The sequence below is a fragment of the Triturus cristatus genome, chromosome 10 (assembly GCF_964204655.1).
Source record: "Triturus cristatus chromosome 10, aTriCri1.1, whole genome shotgun sequence".
In the NCBI taxonomy this organism is placed as follows: Eukaryota; Metazoa; Chordata; class Amphibia; order Caudata; family Salamandridae; genus Triturus; species Triturus cristatus.
The window spans coordinates 97,811,659-97,832,803 of NC_140593.1; the positions used below are offsets into that span (position 1 = coordinate 97,811,659).

At 43.7% G+C, this 21,145-nt stretch overlaps 1 protein-coding gene across 2 annotated transcripts in view; it reads right to left on the reverse strand.

Annotated features, from left to right (window-relative positions):
* Positions 1-19,106, reverse strand: part of TOP2B (DNA topoisomerase II beta) — a 497,734-nt gene extending 478,628 nt beyond the window's left edge. For both annotated transcript variants that reach the window (XM_085630531.1, XM_085630530.1), the window contains exon 1: positions 18,690-19,106. In XM_085630531.1, the coding sequence (XP_085486657.1) occupies positions 18,690-18,728 (39 nt within the window). In that variant the 5' untranslated portion in view covers positions 18,729-19,106. The remainder of the gene's footprint in view (positions 1-18,689) is intronic.
* Between the last annotated feature and the right edge of the window lie 2,039 nt (positions 19,107-21,145).

The window sequence follows — 21,145 nt, forward strand, 5'->3', positions numbered from 1 at the left end:
GGGGTGAACTGCTAGAGACAGCTGCCAAGTGGAGCCAGTCACATCCTCCAATGAGTGGCCCGTGGCAGCAGCAGTAACATTTTGTGCAAAATTGGCCTTTTTTTATTTCACCTGTATTTAAGTTAATAAAATTTGCGCTGTTACAAATTTTAACCCGCAGTATGCAGAAATTCATGAGCCCACATTAACAAACTTAATGGTGAAGTAGGCCATTTCAAATAAAAATGTATGTTAAAAAATTACCACAATACACAAATACAGGCTGACGTTTTGGTGGGAGGATAGCATGGTGAGATGAGCGGAAACTGAACAGCCAACAACTGTACCTACACAACCGTACACACGAGCATTCCCTTCCGTCATGGCCTCCCAGTAACTCGAACAGATCGACAAGAAACAACCTGGGCGAGCGAGCGAAACTCCGAAGCAAAAGCATCAGCTCCCCGAGGTGCCCTGCTCAGGCAGGAGGAGCTGGCACCACCTAAGCTTTAGGGCGAGGGTAGTGTAAACACCCCACGTGCCACAAGATGCAGCTCTCCAATATCACAATAGGCTGAGACAACCTTAGAACATTCAAAAATATTATGCACTTTGGTGTGGTTCTTTTGCTTTTTCTCACTGACAACGCACACACCGTTGTTTCTGATTTACCGCCCCAGAAACAAGATTTTCCTGTGAAAGCAGGGTGCGGGGCTGAGCTGGAAGACGGTCCGGCAGCCCAGCGCGGCAGCCTGAGGAGTCACGGGGTACAAAGCAGGGCTCCCGCCAGCCGACATACAGCATGCATAAGAACGGCCATAAGTGATCTTGGTGAATGCGGGCTGGGACCGGTGAACACACTCGAATGAGAGAACAGCTCGAAAACTTCCAAAGGCTCGTTGACAAACGACAGGCCATCCCTCCCCAAAATGAACCATGAGGGACTATTAAAAGAGATATGTTTGAAATCAAGCACAATCGAGTGGTCTCGTCAGTGAAAAGTCAGCGTCTGTAAAACTGTCTAAATAAAGACCAGGAGAAGGTATTCAGGCGTTCCTGGAGGATTATCGACGGCTTCTGCCAGCGCAGCTGACCATGCCGGCCAGAGGAAGCGCATAGGAGCTGTACACGGTTTGTTGACGGTGGGTCTGTGCATGCTGTGGTGTCCCTGTCAAAATATGGGGGGGAATACGTTTGTTTTCAGAAGCTCCTCTGGTTCATCTTCCGTCCTCCGATGGCGGTGAATTGAGTCATTAAATTGGGTATTCGTAACACCTTTCATTCGCAGTGCTTAGAAAATGTAGTATAAAACGGTTTATAAACCAGTGTATATTATAGGCTGTGTCTTCCCAACCTCCAGAATTTTCAGTCAGTGAAATCCAGTTCCCAGCCACTTGGGGAGAGGCAGAGTAGTATGAAAGAGTAATGGAAAATTACCATCCTGGTGACTGTGCGATTAATGTTATTTTACTAATCTACCTCCACCACAGCTTCTGCCGAGCAGTCCCCTAGGTAGGTTCATGCTGCGTTTTAACTTTGCCTGTCGGGGGATGCCCGTAGGAGCTGTACACGGTCTGTTGACGGTGGGTGTGTGCGCGCTGTGGTGTCCCTATCAAAAAAATGGGGGGGGGGGGGGGGGGGGGGGAAATACGTTCGTTTTCAGAAGCTCCTCTGGTTCAGCCTTTGGATAAATGAAGTACCCACCAATTATGAAGGCATGGGCAAAGAATTCCAGAAACATAAAGGAAAAAATGTCCTTTTAAATTAGTTTGCTGTCTCTGTTGAAGGAGGGAGAGGCTGGGTGAACGTTGGGGAAGCAGAGGGAGAGAGTCTGGGAGGAGGCTCACTGGCTGTGCGGAGACGACGTGGCAGCAGGGGGATCTCTTATCTTTATGGGGCCATGTGTTTGGCCCCATAAAGATAAGAAACTGCTTTGCGACAGCAGCAAAGCAGGCGAGCCAGACAGAAGGCGTAAACAGAAAACCCTCATTTCCAATGGCAGGCCACCGTTTAGCATAAACGGTGACGCCGACCAATGGAAAAGAGGGCCGGGGCTTAAAGCCCTCTTTTCAAAGTCCTCTCCTACAAAATCGCTCGCAGAGGCGGAGCAGCGCTTTGCGCTGCAACGCACGCAAGACCTAGAAATATGGTTAGTTCTCCTGGGGTCATGATTTCAATGACCCAGGGACTTTTTTCTCCTAATACTGCATGAGGGGTGGAGGGGGGGGGGGGGGGGGAGACAAACTCCCTGCAGCCCACAGCAACTTTTACATTTTTTGGGTGGTGCCCCTTCTAGGACATCACCAAATACAAAAAATATGTAAATAGCCCTCGCAGCATTACAGGACACTCCTTGAAGGAGCAGTTGATAATAAAAGAATGGTTTTGGTATCCATTATTCACTTCTACCGTGTTTTTTTTGTTGAAAAAAAGTTCTGGAATCCTGGTGCCACCCACTGCTTTTTTATTTATAGGGGTGGGGGGGCATGGGGTAGAGCCCCAGGGCCACCGTCAGATCCCTGCAAGTAGCTTCAATTCTCATGGCGATGCAGAGTCAGCATTTTTATTTTATTTAAGGGATGCCCTGGTGGCAACCTGGGGTACCTCAGACAATTACTTTTGTTGGAGGCCGCGAGGGAGCTTCAGGACCTCAGCAGACTCCCTGTAGGACCCAGCATCATCATGCTTTCTTTTTTCCACGTGCTGTGCCCCACCCAGGGCATGCCACAGCCAGTCCCTCATTGGGAGCTGTCGGGGTAGGCACAGGTCCCAAGCAGCACCGGTGCAGCGGGAGCTGGTATTGCTCAAGGCAGGAGAATGTCAGTGTATTTCCCTGCCTGAGACGAGTGGCAGGGGAAAAGTTTTGTTCTCCCACCGGTTGGGAGCAGCTTTGTGTTCCCACATGGTGGAAAAACATGAATCTTTCACTCACCTCTGGGCAGGGAAAAAAAGACTGTGTCCCTGGGGTTGGGCTATCTGGGTCATAGCACCTAAGCCAGACCCAGAAAATGGAACCCCCAGGGCCTCTTAAGGCTCGAAGAGGGAGGGCACTCCACTTTACTAAAATTACAGCTATGGGGGATGGTGCTCCCAGAGCCTTTCTAGGCTTGGGGATGTGGCAGCGCGTGCCCCTCCTCTTTAATGAGGTATAAGCCCCAGGAAATGGGGGGAGAGGGAGTCCTCAGGGCCTCAAAGAGGCTTAGGAAGAGGGTCCACCAACAAAGAAAAGGCCTAGTCCTCTATGCTGCGACCTAACAGCCTACTCTTTTCACTTACCTCCACATGACACCATGGGGGCTATAAAACAAGGGGGCGACCTCCCTCCCCTACAGTGGCCTTATCAGATCAACAGCATAAATCCACCTACAGCGGAACAGCCCTAGAATGTTGCCTCCTCTAGGTCAGCCGGCAGGCGATGTATGCGAGCTGCATTTATCCGAGCCTGCCTCAATGTACCATGTGGCATCTGCAATCAACTAATTAGCACCTGCTAGGATGACAATGTCAACTTGGAGGTACTACTGACTAGTGGTCTCACAGAGGACAAGAGTTTAGATCAGGGAATAATTCACCTGTCCTAGCAGCCAAGCACTGGGATAGGCACATGGGAATTTTCTCAAAATGCTTTTTTTTCTCTTCAAACATTTTCTTGATTAAGATCATAATGAACAAGAGTAATATGCACAGAATCCGCAAACTTTTTATAATGAGAAATTATTCCACCCAGTTAGAATTAGAACTTGCATAAAATTAGCAACATGGCAATTTTAGCCTTTAAAAAAAAAAAAAAAAAAAAGGGAGGTTTTCCTCTGCTTCCTTTTTGCATAATGTATGCACCACACAAAGCCTGAAAGAGTATTTCTTTAACTTCTACTAGGCACTCCCTTGTGCCTGGACAAAGCTATGTCTCTCTGACCTGCACTGAGAGTGAAACACATGTGCCAAGGACTGCTTTTATTCATTCCAGGTTAGCTTGGATGGTATTTTACCAATCCAAACCTATCATACTGTGTCTGGATTGTAAACAATTTGTCATTGACACTTCCCTTCAGCCTACAGTACGTGGAAGCTATCGGATCCCATCAGCTATTGGCCCCTTCGCTGTGAATGACCTAATTTTGCTCTTGCAACTCCATCTTATAAGTGGTCCAAATAAGTGCAATGGCCGCTGTGCCAATCCCACTTTTACTTCATAATTTTCAATTTTTGAGATGGGTCACTTTTACGTTGAACCCGCCAGACAGCACAAGCTGTCTCGCTGCAAAATACCTCTGTGTTGCTTTCATCCTTGTGATGCAAGCTCGCTACTGTATGCTTTATATACATAGCAACAAAAAAATGATTGTCTCAAATGGAAGACATTGTGTCAGCTGTTATCAACTTTAGGGCATAAAACGTTCTTCATCATCATGAAGGCGACCTGGGGTGACGTTTCAACACCCTATTGGATATGGCTGCCTTGAGGTTCTTAATGGTGCATGGTTATAGCTGGAGGTCTTATAAGACCGCATTTAACTAATCAGAAAGACCTCTCCTTTTGCGAACATTAATAAGCTAAATTTCAAATTGGACTACTTAAATTTGGATTCAAACTTATTAGAGGTATCTTAATATAGTTCATTATTGACTTTCTTGCTACTCCAAGAAGGCCACCAATTCATACATAGTATGAGGGCGACGTTTCAACACCATATTAAATATAGCCTTCTTTAGGTTTTCAATGGTGCTCGGCTATATCTTGAGGTGTGGAGAACCATACGCGTTTTCCGGAGTCCAGTTTGAGGGGGGCAACTTTTGACTTGAGGTTATTACAATATCGGTTTAGACATTATGGTCTATGTTGATCTGTGAAGCAGTTTTGGTGTCACTATTGTTTATTAAAACGTGTCCCCTACACTGTGCAATTTATAATGGAGTGCTTTTCATCTACTTTACTCTGGTTTACAATGTTTTAAAATAAGCTGAAAGCTAAGACGTTATCATGAATGGTCGGAATTTCAATCGTAGTTATGTGTGACTCTAGAGGAGTATGCCGGTTTCAATAACTACTTGTTTAAAAATACTTACACGATCTGATCCTTTGTGATTGTTGGTCATTTGCTGGCATTTGGAACCCTTTCACTGTTTCAATGACTATGGTATGACCACTCTAAGATCCGTGAAACTGATGTTCATTGTATAGCGTATTTTTGCCTTGGACAAAATATCAAACGTTATTCTTGATGTCTGTGCTGTCTCGATCTCGTATATGGGTTTACTTGTTAAAGACCCCTTGCATCTTGTTTGTGTTGAAATGTGGATAAGTTATGCAGTTGCGATCCTGTGCCAATGTTTGGAACCACCGAGCTATGGGCTGCAAGCAGTTAGAATTTGTAGGAATATTTTATATATTTTTAAACTTGCCCTGAATACTCTCTCGTTATAGTTGTTTCTTTTTGATATTCACACTTATTGTTTGAATATTTTGTTTTTGTCAAGTATTTATAATACCTAAATTCTTAATGGGTGCATGCTGTTAGGTCGTATTTTACAAGAGTTCTCTATTATATCTTGAATGCAGCACGTGGTACTTATTCCCCTGGTCTGAGAATTGACTTGACAATGATAATTTTCAGGTATCTAGGATGGGCAAATAATCCCCGTTTCCGTACGTACAGACCAAGTTATTTTGAAACACTAATGGAGTTTTTCTGATCCATCTTTAAAAGGAATAATATCTATGTATCATCTATTCACATATGGAATATAGGAGTAAAAATATAATCTTTTCATATTCACTAAATACAGTATACAAGAGGTATATTCTAATCTCCCCTATTAGATTTGTTATCGTATGAGATACATTTAGTATGTCCTTCTCTCTTCTCCAGGGGGAACTCCGCTATTGTGGGTGGTTGGGAATGTTACTCAGATCTTTCTTAATAAGCTTTCATAACATGTTGTTATGGGTATATAAATATAGGAGAATAGGGTTTTCGTCAACATATTAGTTTCATTGGTCTTGTTATATTGTAGTTTGTTATAGTTTTTGATTTACAGTGTTTGTGTTTTATGTATACGTATCTATAAATGTTTTTATATATTATGTCCATAAGGGCCAGTTATGTCTGTTGATCTTACCTTGGAATGTGCTAGGAATTGTCTTACGGCGTTTTGTCATTTATAAATGTCTTTTTATTTTATATGTTTACAGCCCTGATGAAGTTCAATATGTTGAATGAAACTCGTTGGCTGGGTGTTTTTTGTGCATGGATTATGTATGAAGATTATACGAGAAAGAAGAGGAAGAGAAAAAGAAATAAAAATGAACATTTATAAGACTGTTTGACTAATTTAATGAGAACCATTGGCCAGTGCACCGTTCCATACTTCTTCCTCATTAAATGTTATCAGGGAAGGCAAAGATAGAAGCCATTCAATATAACAAACTTTTTCAGGAAATCATAGGACTTTGTAACTCCCTGTGCCGTAAATATGCACATGTATTGCATTACTGTTTGTGACTAACAGTACGAGGAGACAATTATATTTCTCCATTAATCTTTTACAAACAAAAGCAATAGGTCTCGCATTTATGAGAGTTTGAGCTATTGGCATTGCAAATGACAATGCCTTTTATTTATGTGTTGTTTATAAAACAGATAAATAAAAGGCATTGTCATTGACAATGCCAATAGCTTAAACTCTCGCAAACGCGAGACCTATTGCTATTTGAGAAAATAGTGCTCGGAGGCTGTATTTAAAGGCTATTGAGTAACAACACTCGTAGGAGGGGGTGTCTCCATGGGAGGTTACAAAATTAGACATGGCGGTACTAAGGAGTGACTACTAAGCCTATTGACCAACGAGTAGCCACAGTTGACAGTGGGCAATTACACAAGCCAATGAAAAATATGGGTGGAGCTTCAAGTTCCTACCTCAATACAGCATGCCTCGCAGAGCAGCACGTGTGCTGCAGAGACTCGACCTAAAAATATACAGACATGTGCTTTTCTGTCTGTATTCAAGAGTATACGTTAGTGAGAACTTTACTTTGCTTATCACTGGATCTTCCCTTCGATTCATAATGATTAAAAGAATAAGCTCGCCTGCAAAACAGAATGGGAGCAGAAGGGTTTGCTGCTTCAATAATGTAATGGGCTTTATGATTCAGTAACCTGGTAACCAGATCATGTTTTGGTAGCACTTCAATTTATTTATTCAGGCACCTTCAGAATTAAGCTTTAATGCAGTAAAAACAATTATAAAACGGTGCTCCAGGGAAAGCCTCAAAGACAAAACGTCAAACATGTTGGGTTGCATCACCAGGAATCAATCAATCAGTAAATTTGTAGAGCGCTTGTCACCCATGAGGGTATTCAGGCACTGGTAGGGTCCAGCTAATTAGAAAGGTCTTCAGGAACTTTCGGAACTCTGAACGATATTGGGAGGTCCATACAGAAAATGGTAGTTTGTTCCATGTTTTCGCTGACAGGTAGGAGAAAGAGCATCCTCCGCATCTGCTAAGTTGAATGCATGGGTGTGAGGGTTACAGAGAGGAACGCAGGTGTCTGCTGGGTTAACAGTTGTGTAGTTCCTTGCATGCATGGATCAGGAGATTGAACTGGCATCTTTTCTGTACAGGGAGCCAATAGAGTTCCGAGGTAGGCAAACATCCAGGATGAGTCTGGCTGCGGCGTTCTGTATGGTCCGTAGCCGTAGTCCAGTCAGCTGGCGATGAGGGCCTGGGTGATGGTGCGTCTTGAGCTGTAAGGTATCCATTTTAATATATTACAAAGCATGCAGAGGATGAAGAAGCAGGGGGCAGAGACGGAGTTGACCAGAGACATCAGGTTTAGCTTGTTGTACAGAATGAGGTCTAGGTTGGTAGTGTGGTCAGTAGGCGTAGGTCAGAGTTGTGAGGGCCACCAGGATGCGTACTATGGGGAGCTTTTGTTCCTGAAAAATCAGCACCTCTGACTTGTCGGAGCTGAGCTTCACGTAGTTGTCCTTCATCCAGCTGGCGACATCTGATATGCAGTTGTGGAAGTTTGTCTAAGTGTTGGGGGTGTCTTCGGAGAGGGAATGGATGAGATGTGTTTTCGACATGGGATATGATCCAAAGAATCCAAACAGCACTTAAAATCAAAGCACTTCCATATTTGCTCTACTCTTGGCAATGACTCCTTCCAACAATGTAACATACAGAGCCTCTGTATTAGCATACTCTCATTTTAAAATGTAATGTATTAAACAAACTGTATCATACACTGAAATAACAAATAGTGCTGAAAGCTAAGCAAACAAATGTCACTGGCTAATAGCTGTTCTCAAAAAAGTAGCAGAGTTACAGCAAATGTTATTGTCTTTTAGAAAAGAATAGGCAATAGATAAGGAGACAGTTGATACTTCTTAACGGGTGATACACCACTGAGGCAGAATGCTTTCTCTTCCGCACAGAGGTTCTTTGTCCAATTCCTTGATCCACTTTCCTGGTTGGAAATTACATGCTGCAAAACAAGCTGATGTTCAAAGAGAATCTCCAGAGTATGCTCTAGACTACTCAATACCAAACAAGCCAATGCCATAGGACTCGCACTTACGCAAGTTTCAGCTATTGACATTGCAAATAACAATGCCTTTTATTTTCGTTTTTAAAACCTAAATAACAGGCATTGTCATTTACAATGCCAATAGCTTAAACTCACGTAAATGCAAGACTTATTGCATTGCAAATGTTTGTTGTCTGTGTGTAAAAATTCCTCGTGAAATTAGACAGACACCTCACCATAACTAACTGAAAGCCCCGGCACCCAACTATTTATCCCAAAATACATTTATTATGGGGTGTAACACCCCAAAACCCCCGAGGCTGTGCCCCTGTAAAATTTGTCAAATATAAACAGAAGTTGCAGTATTGACATAGATTACCTTAAGGGTTTGTAAGTCATTGTATAGAAATTGATGTCTTTTTGCCTGGAATGTTAAAATGACATGAACAACAAACGTAGCGAACGATTTCAAAGTCAATTTTAAATTACTACCAGGTCTCAGACTTGACAAGAACCTACCCACTTAAAAGCTATTCCGCCAGGGCTTATCAAACCTAAGCGCTTTTATCACTCATCTCTTGGCAGCTTTATCTCCACTCCAAATGCCCCAGCAGTTTAGGTTAAGATCTGGTGCCCCAAGCTTTCTCTTACATACTTTCCCATTTCTGCACCGGCTCTTGGCCATGTAGGCTTATTTTAGCTTCCCCTCAATCACTGTCCTGCTACAACATGTGACTTAGGCATGTGTAAGGAAAACATGCTCCAAGGACTCGCGTGTGCACACCTGCAGAGCCTATCAATGTTACGTACAAGGAACAACAGCTCTTTTATAGACCGCTGCTGGTAGTGTCACTAGAAAACTATTTTATTCTCGCAGTTTGCAAACTTCTAACGACGTCAGAGCTCTAAAGGCCTTCTTCACTTATGTATTTTAGGCAACCTGATTACCTGGAACAAAGCTCTGTATATTCATTAAAATGTCAGATAAATGTGTTCCAGAAAGTTGCGATAAACAGATCTGCTTTCTCGAAAATCGAAAAATTACAATGCAATGTGCTCTTGTATTCGATACCTGCGCACAGTGGAAACGCTTCTGTTTGTGAAACTGGGAGAGGGAACGGGATAACTTCATAGCATATAGATATATGCCTCATGGGGAAAGGGACCCTGATGCAAGCGAGGGGCACCTCACCTTCTGGGTTGGTGTAGCAAAAGACAGTCATAATCTGTTATGAGTGAAACAGCTGGTGCAGTTAGCCCAGGTGCCATTACACTTGCTGAACGAAAGACAGGCACGCCCTGCTTTGCTTATTTCAACCGCTTGCAGTTACTGCATGTCTGAAATAAAAACAGACCGCCTTTGCCACTTAGGTAGACCCTGACTGCGGAATTACGTCTTCTGTTCCCACCGTGACTCCACCACAGGCTGCCACACCCCACCCCACCTCTGGCTCGTGCCTGCAGCTCCCGGCTACTCCTACAGCCCCCGGTGAGGAGCCCGCCTTGCCACCTATCACCCCCAGAGGAGGAGCGCGCCGGCTGAGGTCTCCAGTGCACACATGGCCTATGCGGAGGCGGCGAGCTCCGGCTAGCAGCAGCACAGCTGGGCGGCGGGCAGGCCCCCTCCCCCCGCAGCCTGCTCACTCCCACAGCAGCAGAGCCGTACCCGATCGCTGCTCCGGAGCCTCGGCTTGGTCTCCATGGATGACAGCAGTGTTTTTGCAGACCGCTCTATGCGCGTGCTACCTGCAGGATGGCGGAGGCTGAGCTGCACAGGGAGAGGCTGCAAGCCATGGCAGTGAGTGCCTTCTTCGGTGCCGTGCATACTGGATCTTCGGGTGGGGCCGGGCATCTGGGGGTTGCCCCCTCCCGAGGGGGTGCAGGAGGCGGAAGAGCATCTGAGAAGTTTGCAGCAGCTCCTCTGCTGCTACCTCCTGGCTGCTCCCGCTTACCAGTGGAGTGAATGGGAGGGCTAGAGCCGTTGGTATTCCGTGAGACTATGAAGGCTGTTGCATATTGCAAGCAGTGCAGAAATGAAGACGTGTGACAACTGCTGTGGGCTGTCTGTGTTCTTGGAGGTTACTTGTGAAAACATGTGTCCTCTGTGCACTCCGAGCTCGAGGCAAGAGCTGCTTTTCAGAAGGTCCTTCCCACTTCTCCGCATGGCGACTGTCATACGTGTTCAATGAAATTATAGTGCAAACCACAATAACGTTTTTATATGTTGGCCCTACTCAAGTTCTGCAGGGTTTGCTCCATTCTCTGGTGCATTATCAATCAAGGCGTGATTCCTTTTAAGTTAAAAGGAGTAAAGAAAGTGAATGCAGTGAGTAAAGAAAGTGAAAGCACGCCATGCGCACGAAGGCTGTAATTTCACGAGACAGCCGGGGAACTCTACAGAACGCAATGCAAAGCAGTGCACCGTGCACGTACAGCATACGTGTGCATAGCTTCTGTCCGGGCGCGTGCACATGCCCTATCCAGGCAGGCACGCCGAACGAAGACAGGGAGGGAACCAAACATGCTTCCCTCCCAACAGAAAGCACCGATTTCGAAGGTGCGCCAATAAGAAGCATGGGTGGAGCTTCCACCCTCGCTTGGCAAGCTAAAGCGCCGACAATAGATCTCGCCAGGAGCGCAAAGTGGAGGCCAAATAAGTTATTTTGTGAAAGCGTTTGGGAGAAAATTGACTGTTGGGGAAAGATAAAGCTTGGTTGTAATTTGAAGATAATTTGGATGGGAATGATCGTTAACAGTGAGTAACATACCATCTTATCCATTTGGGATGGTTTAGTGTGTACCAGCAAGGTTCAAAGTAAGGCAAGCGTGACTGCCCGTCCCCGCCCTTAGAGACTGGGGTTTATCTCTATATGCAACCTGAAATACTTAATGAGAATTTGAAAACTACTGCACAATTGAATTTCCCTTGACAAAGTTGGGGCATCACCAGAATAACAAGACAATATGGGATGAACAGAGAACAAGCTAAAGGGGATTTGGCACTGCTGACATGTTAATCTCACCCATACTGTTTACACAGAGTCAGATTACTATAGCAGACAAGGGCTTTGGTGTTGGATTTCGCCTCTGACAAACCCTGCATGTACAAACCTTGCGATGTGATATATATTGTTAGGGCCTGCAATTTTTCCGTATTAGCTAGCCTTTTTTGACCTAATTGAATTAAAAATGAGTAACTGATTCAAATTACCCCCATAGCGCATGTTGCAATGGAACCAGGCATGGTCATTCAGGTCTCTCCGGTTGATGCATATTCTTATGCTGCCACATGTCTTGCGGACCACCACCACAGGTGACAACTATTCTGAGGATTCAATCTCCTCAATAACCCTCATTAAGTAGGCATTTCAATTCCTCCTTAAGTAGGCATTTCAATTCCTTTCTCAAATCCTACTGCACAGGGAAAACACATTTCTGACCTTATGGCATAGCAGAATGCTTTAAAATAATGCAAACAATCTGTTTAGTAACCCAAAGAAATTGGAGAAGACTTCAGGGAACAGCTATTGTCACTTATACATTTTGTTCACATCACAACCAATAACCAACAGGATAGCTTCATAACCAAACACCTGGTTGGAAAGAATAGGGTCATGAATAAATGTTTTTCCTATTATTGCTCAGGCAGCTTAGCAAACATGACCAGCCTTTTACAGTATACACTTTTCTGAATATTTTTATGCCACTCAATTCCAAAATTGTATCAAAATAAACAATCTATATTGGTTTATTACCATAACTAACCGAAATGATATTGGGTGGCTTCCTCTCAATATCTTCTAACATGTGCTCGAGACTGTCAGCAATTAGAGTATATTTGGCACTCAAATCAGCCAAAACCATAAACAGTGTTAACACTAATGAAAATATCACACTAAAGACCATACTTTCTTATCTGGCTTATCTAACAAACTTACAACACACACCCTTTAGGTTCATTCACCACATTCTCCTACTTAACATGGGCTTGATAAAGAAAGTCTACCATCCCTGCCACAATTCACACTTCTACCCATACACATTTAGGCAAAATGGCCTTAGTTTTTACATTTGTAGCATGCTAGTACTGCAGTTGAATTATTTATTAAGGAAGCCAAAGGACTATCTAAACTAAGGAAATACAGAGAGGTCTAGGCTCAACTTACTTCACAAACAGTGATTCCAATTCAAAACCAAGTATACAGGTTTGCAGAAATTCATCATTGGCCATTTATAATGCTTCTTGATTAGACAAGTATATGCGTGAAAAGACATATATATATATATATACACATACACACACACACTCAGACTGATTCTAAAATCTTTAAGGACTTCTTTTTTAAACAAATGTAGGAGCCCTCCCCCAACCCCCATTTTTCACGTAAGTCACAAAAGTGCCCCAGTTCTATAATCGGTGGCGATTACTGCCTGTCAGCAATTCACAAGAGTTTACGAAGGAGGCCTGGAAACCAAACTCCTATCAAACTTTAGTGCACTTCATGTTGGCCGAGCGTATATACACAAAATTTACCAAACCATTTCACAAGACACTCATGCATAAAAGAAGAGTGTAATGAAAGACAGAACTATGGTATATCCTGTCTCATTAAATCCAAACTCTACAGTAACAAAAGTGCTGGCATATTCAGAACCCTGTGATCAAACGGTTGCCCAAAACAGAGACATTTCAAAATAAGATTGAGTATTCAAATAGTTGACAGAAATATAGTCCTGGTATGATCTGTATTTAGAATAATCAGGCGTGTCATGATCAGAACCTTGTTGCAATCCAAACCCTAACACAATGTTCATCCTGGAATAACCAGGTGACAATTCGCGAAAGGTGGCATAATCTGACATCTCACTACATGGCATCAAATGGGACAAGTGGATTAAATTAAAGGCAAGTAGATTAATGAAGCATTCCATCCCTTAAACAACTAAATATTTTATAAAATCCCACATCTCACAAAAACTGTGATCAATGCTTAAAAAACAATTGGCTGCGTCATCACCTTTGTGCCCAAAATAGTGTCACTGAGTTTCAACCCCTGATGAACTGCCCTTGGGAAAACACAATAGTGTAAAATTATTGAGGGCTAAGTATATGGGGACTGGAAAATACACACAATGAAGAAACTGTATAAAAGTAGCGCACATAGTATTAGCCATCAACAACAAGCACTGGCAAAGCCACTAAGTTTGGTTAGAATGCAGTAAACATAGCTATGTTCGCATGTATTACCACATTAAAGTCAAAATTGACGGCTTTTCCAGTGCTCGTTCTTTATTTGGATTAGGTTAGCACCCCTCCGTGAGCCCACTGTTTCCCCTGCATTCAGTGTAAAATTGAACGTCGGTTGGAGAAGTGATAGAGAAGTTGTATGATCTAAAGAAAGTCAACCTGATTTGGAAACTTGAGAGCATAAACTCAACTAAACAACCATCTCTTGAAACCAATAAATAAAACGTTAACAGACCTTTGGCTATGTACATTTTCTAAACCAGGACACGTGCAGAATGTGCATATAAGAAATATAGTCACAAGCAGGCAACACGTAAAGATGTAAAATAGACCCTCGTCAGATGACAGGCGGTGGAATGAAACAAAGAGCTAACAGCATAGGGTGGAGCCAAAGCCGACTATATGTATGTTTCAAAGGATGAGTAACAATAGGTTATGCAGACTGCTATGCAGTCAAGCTACACCTGATAAGAGTTTAATTTGTCACACTGCGAATTCTATTTTCATGTTGAGGAAATCAGAAAAACACCGCTACATGGGGAGACACACATGAGCCTATCAACCCCTCTTTACAAAGGAGGGGGGGGCACCTTGATCCATTTGACTATGTCTAATCGCGCTATATCGCTGAATCACCATTACGTTTCCACAGCTTTGTCCCCCCTCACTCCCTCAGTATGCCCTCAACTCCCAATTCTCACCCTCTCACATTTCCCACAGTTCTTCGCTGAGAAAATCTTATCAGTCTCATAATAACCTCTGCCACCAGCCCACTGAGCTCAAACCAACACAGAAAATTCTGAAGACACTATTGTCCTCGCATCTAGGCTAACGTAACCTGTGGTTAATTAGGTCACAGCCTACTGCTAAACACATCTTGGGGACTTTCAGAAAGTTGACCTAGTAATGCATTCCACGTGTTGATTACCATTGGTTTTGTGGTATATAACTCACACTTTCTGACTTTCTATTTGCTGGCTTGATTTGCTTTAGGCTTTCCAGGTTCAGTTTGCCCCTGCTGTTGCTAAAACAGTGTTTACTGTATTTTTCTATGAACTAGTTTTCTTTATAACAGGCCTTTAACCCTTATTATTATATCATCACATTTGCTGTGCATTCAAAGACAGAGGTCAAATGTCGGGCGCGGTCTTCCGAGGGCGCATGTTTACTTTTCTTTCACGGAGTTCAAAGTGAGAGGATTTATGTGACAATCTTGCTGGATATTGGGTATAGGAAAGAATATTTTTTAGTACACCGTAACATTTAAATGAATTGTTAAAGTATTTCAGAATAAATCAGAAATACAAATGAAGCACATTTTTTAGGCCTCCATTAGGCAGCACATGCGCTGGTTCTTCAAGACATGCTGTTTCTTAAATGTGGGCTTCTCGCACCTCATCTTCTTCATTGGTTCCTGTTACTGCCCTTCGTAAATGCCTGCTTTTGTTTGGTGAATATGCTTATTAGTCCCTCCTAATTGGACTTATGTAGCCTCCCATGATGACTGCACCTGTTACCTGTGCTCTTTCTCTCTGTTACTTATGATACTCTGTGAGCGCCCTTTTTTGTTGTTCGCGTGCCTCTGCTCGTTTTTATATTGTAGTGAGAAGTGTTCATGTTTTGCTTTGAGAGCCCGCTTAATGAAAGGTTTGTGGTAGCTTAACCCCTTGTGTGCCCCGCCCTTTCCACGCCCTGTGCCGGGCGTTGAATTAGCGGGCGGGGTTCATGACGAGATAGTCTCGTCATGGGCACAGCACAACCGCGGCCCATGACGAGACCATCTCGTCATGGGCACTCAAGGGGTTAATCTGCAGTGCTTGTTTTTGACTACAACGCCCTTATGAGTGCTCATGCGATTGTTTTATGAGTGGCTATGTGCAAGCCTTTATTGTCTTTGTTTCCATTGCATTCTTTATTGTTGCTTTACTGCTGTGTGGCTGGGCCTTTAAGACGTATTAGCTGGCTCCCTAGACTGATCCAATTGGCTTTATTATGTATTCCTCCAGAGGACTATGCTACTGTATTCTTTCTACGTTTTCAATCATTTGCTAGCTTAATGTGGCGGCCCATGATGGTTCCTGCAGCCGGATGCCAGAGCTTGACCTTGGTGCTCATGCGACATCGGGTGCAGCAGGCTGCCTGGGCCACTCTTCTTTTACATTGGGGGCTAGCCTGCTGCTGCCCACCTCAACAGCAGTGCCACTGCTGATGCTTGAGGGCGGCATTTGGTGTCTGAACACTGGGCTTCCGGGTCTGTGTCTTCTCCCGGCGTCGCAGCCCAAACCTAGCATAAATAGCAACTCTTATCCCTCTCCCTGCGCCATGTTTATGAATCAGCTATCTCGACCACACCGAGGTGTCACAGGGGCAGCAGCAGTGTTTGCGAGAGGCGTTACAGAAGCCAAACTGCCACATCAATCTGGCAGCGGAAGCTTGGTAAGAGTGATGGCACTTGAGGAGAGAACGGGTCTTTAACAGTTCTTGTTTGCATCATTGACATTGTGACGGGATTCTTTTGATTTAGAGCTAGCAGAGCAGAGTTTTGAGTTAGGGGTTTGGCTAACTTACTCTGCAATTCAAGGAATGTAGTTTATGGATTAGAGAGGAAAGGCTCTGTCAGGTGTGATGCATGTTCCTCATCAACATTTGGACATGGTTGGGTAAATTTTATTTTGCTTCTCAAAAGGAGACTGGTTTCAGGTTGAACTGCATCAGATTGTAGTATCACTTACTTCAAATGATTTGTTTGTTGGGCAAGTACATGTGGTTCTGTGCAGCTAGCAGTTACATTTTATGGGGTTCTATACAATGGTGAAGCCACCTTCTCCCCCTCCCTTTCAATACTGATTTTAAGGAACGTTTGCGATTAGTTCCAGAAACAGCCAGTTAGTTGGCGAGTCACCTCCGCCCCGAGAAACCCTGTTTAAACTGACTTCCTTAGTTCGCACGTCGATGTCCGGGACCCCAGTCGGGCCTTGGTGAAACAAGCAGTCAAAAATGGAAGGAGCAGTGGCTAATGTAATGGATAAAGTGCTGCATGGCTAAACACATATGGTCCCAAAGGTGAGACCTATTGGCTATGCCAATGCTTATTGGTATTTCTGAAGTGTGTTGGAAACAAATACTTTAAGATGATCAAAACAAATAATTACACTAAGGTGATGCAATTTCCACACATTTTCCTCTGTGTACAGTATAATTTTAATAGTAAAACTGTATGTCTGTAGTGGAGAGGTGTGGCTCAATGGTTAGAGCGGCAGACCCTGATGCAGAGTTCTGGCCCGGGACCAGAGTTCAATCCCCTGTCTAGGCGGGTCTTGGATTCAATTTCCTCGGACCTGTTAATTCTCGCCTCGGTGCCTATTCTAATCATGGGTCCCACGCTGCAACTCTGGGCAATAGCTTGCTTAATCTCCACAACAGCCCCAGCAGCGCTGGGATGCCTGGCTTCACCATGGGGGTGCCCAGGAGTGGACATTTCACAGGGAAAGGCCAGGAAGGGTTCCACAGCGGTATGAGTAAAAAGCGCCAGGATACCCCCGTTGGGGGTGGCAGTGCGCTATACAAGTACATACACATGTCTGTGCAAATGTAATGGTGATTTCAATTGAAAATGTATTGTCTGTAATGGCAGTGTGATGCCACAACATGCATACTCCACTCTGCACCATTCTACTTAACACCACCCCACTGCAATATTCTCCACTCTATGCCACTGTTCTCTACTCCACTTTACACCACTGCACTCTACGCCCCTGCACTGTACTCCACTTGAATCTACTCTGTGACACTGCATTCTATGCCCCTGCACTCTATACCACTTTACTCTGAGCCATTACTCTATGCAACTGTACTCTATCCTGCACAACTCTACTATACGCCACTTCACTCTACTCTGAAACAATCTACTGTACACCACTATACTCCACTCCAAACAATGCCACTGTGCTCTACTCTGGATCACTATGCTCTACGTCACTCTACTTACACGGCACACACTACCATTCCACACCACTCTCCTCTACCCCACTTTTAGCCATGCTGAACAGCACCGCATTAGTGTACAAGATGGCTAAATCACATTGGGAGAAGCCAATAGCTCCTGCATAGGCAAGACCTATTGGCTTTGCCGATCCTTGTTTCCGTCTGTACACTAAACGTATTTGGAACTTTACTGTACACACATGCCAAGGTTTCCAGGACCATGAGTCGCTTGTTGCTACGGTCCAGTATTATTTTTTTTGCATCCTAAAACTTGTAGTCCAGGTAATTCATGGGGATAAAAAATACTATCAGTCCCAGAATGCAAAAAAAAAAAAAACATTGGCTTCAGCAGCTTAGCACGTGCCAAACGAGGCAGGATTTCAATTACATTGCAGACGAAGCGCTTTGTAACGTAGTGGCCGATTCATTCTTATTGTTAACGCTGCAAACTCATAACCTAAAGTTTCCAGGCCTAAAGTAAGCACCCCATAAACAGAACTCAAATAGCCACAATTCTAATACCCGAATCAAACCATAACAATTTTGAAGTACTCCTACTCAACTCCTTACACGCCAAAAGATACGCTACGATTCAGGCGGGAGACTCGCAATTTTTTTAAGTCACACATGGCTTTATTTTAGCTGTCTCACAGCTAAAATTGCACCTGCTTCAATACAGCTCAACGAGGGAAATACATTCTACCGATTTTGTTCCCAAATCTCCCAATTGTACAGTTTTAATATGTTGCATCTATACAACTCCATTCGACTTTTCCACTTAACTCTTCAAAACTTGTGAAACTTTGTCGCTAGTCCCACAATATTACACACTAGTCTACACCAACTTTTCCAGAACCAAAAACTCTCCTCTACTTCCTGCTTGTCCAGAACAACCTTCTAGGCCCTCATGCCCCCCACTACGGCGACCCCCATGGAAAGGCACGTACCACCCATGTGAGGCCGATGTTGCCCGCTCCGGTCTCCATAGTTGGGGCCTTGGACTGTGCTGCAGGCCGGGCGCGACAGTCTCTAGAAGTCCCTCCAAGAGAGAATGGGTGCCACAAACCGCAGGCACTGGTCAGCACTCATCAGCGGGGCGCCTGGAGCCCTCCCAGCCCCCACGAACGGCGTGGGGCCTCCGAACTCCCTCAAACACGGGCCAAGCTGGCAGCGGGGCCTCGGGCCGGGCCCAGCCAGGCTTAGACAAGGGGCACGGACCAGAAGCACTAGTGGCTTTGACCTATGCCCTACCAACTGCCGCCACTGCCACAAACACACACACGGGTGACCGAAGAACAATAAACAGCTGCTCTTCCGTCCGACATCAGGCAGTCGGTCTACGGCCAGGCTAACGGGCTATCCGCAAGATGGCGGACTTCGGCGCTGTCAGCCGCCATGTTACTAGGGTGATGTTACTATACCCTATCCCATATATAAAAAAGACGTTTCAAATATTATTGATCTTTCACCCAAGAAAACGAAACATGACAAACTTTATAATCGTATTTATATTTATAACTATTTATTTTGTCTGGTAAAGTTCCTTTGGTAACATTTTTAGTAAGTTAATGTTGATACGTTTTTATAGGTTATACTAGAAATCCTTTTATTTTGGACTATTCTTAAATTTTATCAAACAAGTATCCTGTTTTCAACATGACCGTGAACACAAAATATGATCGTTCTAAAATGGCCGGCCCGTTTCCCCTTGGTAGCGGTTGACGCAATGCGCGAGCGAATTCTTGTCTCCTTTCTCTGTTTACTGTTGTCTATTAGGGCCGCCATCTAAATGATTTCGTATTTGATGGCTTGCTTTTCGGAGGTGCTGGCAAAAATATTGAAATAAAATTGAGTTCGCGTAGATTTAAACATTATTGATAGTTGTGATAATATTGCAAAAGGAACATGCCATTATTTTTATTTAAGATTTCTAAACGTGGGCAGACATTTTCATATACTGTTAAAGAACGTTGGGATGGATATACAGTTTAGCTTTATATTTGTTTATATGTAAACTTCTCAAACTGGTCTGTCACTAGATTGCCTAGAAAAGGGACGCTTTAAAATGGCAACCTTCTGACAGTGCCAGTACACGCTTCGCCACCGTTACAGCCTTTACTTTTTGTCCTTCCTTTATGTCGGAGTCAAACCAGGCCCTCTGTATAAAACGGTGGGAAATATCAGACCCGCCAATCAGAATAAAATGTCGAACGACTTTAGCAAAACTTCCCTCCTTTTCGTGAAAATTTTAACTTTGCTTAAGCGGCAAGTGGTGAAGATGATAAATTATAGTTAAGAGTTTAGATGAACGATACTGGTTAGCTTTTTACGTTTTATCACCCAATGTAAGTTTAAAATGCACTGCACTACTTACCGACATTACAATATTTATTTATATTTTTTTTTGCAGAGTTTTATATAGCGCAAACTTGACCTGAATCCATTCAGGTATCAGAGCGCTTTACGTAGCACCAGTTATATTACATTAAGACACACATTCATTCTTTGTTAGGCATGGGGATATTAAGTGATTTGCCCAGAATCAAAGGATGTTCAGCGTTATTACTGAGACTTGAACCCAGTTCTCCAGGTCCGAGGTCGAGCGCCCTAGCCGTTAGGCCAACTCCTCTCCTCGTATATCTGAGTACTAAGCCAGCAGTTATGGAGTTGGTGTTTCCAGTTCATATGGTAGAGCTGCAACATATTTCCCTTAAGGTCCTTGATAAACATGGACAATCCTACGATTATGCTGTAACTTGTAGTTCGCGGAGGCAGGTAAAGTTATAATAACCAGTTTATTATGAGAGGCTGAGAGCAGGCTACGAGACAACCCCTTCTTTCTGGTCCTCCTTCCAACTGCTGCTGCACCCGACTCTCTCCCGACCATTCTAGAATGTTTACCCATTACGGCATCCAGCTCATTTGCAATAAGAATCTTCAATTCTATAAGGACAAGGAGGCAAGAATTATTATTCTCTTTCTATGCTTTATTTTTCAGCAATCAAAACTCAAAAGTAAAAACACTACATCTCCCACGAATACCCACAGTCACGTACCAATCATAAATCCCACAGCCTTCTATAACTCAGAACGCCTGCTTGTGGCCTCTTTCTTTGCCCAGATTAGAAATAACTGTTCATCACCCCAGAATCCTAGAATGAAGGACCCTCACAAACGTGAAGAAAAATAGAGGGCTCAACAGGAGACCAACAAGAAGACCCTTGCTCCAGGGCAGCGATAACCTCCATTAAAGACAAATAAATATCAGTTGAGGCCAAGAACCAGAGAGGGAGAACTTCCAACACAGAAGAACATCGACCCAAGAAAAGATCACTACACATAGTTTTCTTTGAGGAAAAGAAACACTGAAGTCATAAATACTGGCCAACATTAAGAAAAAAAA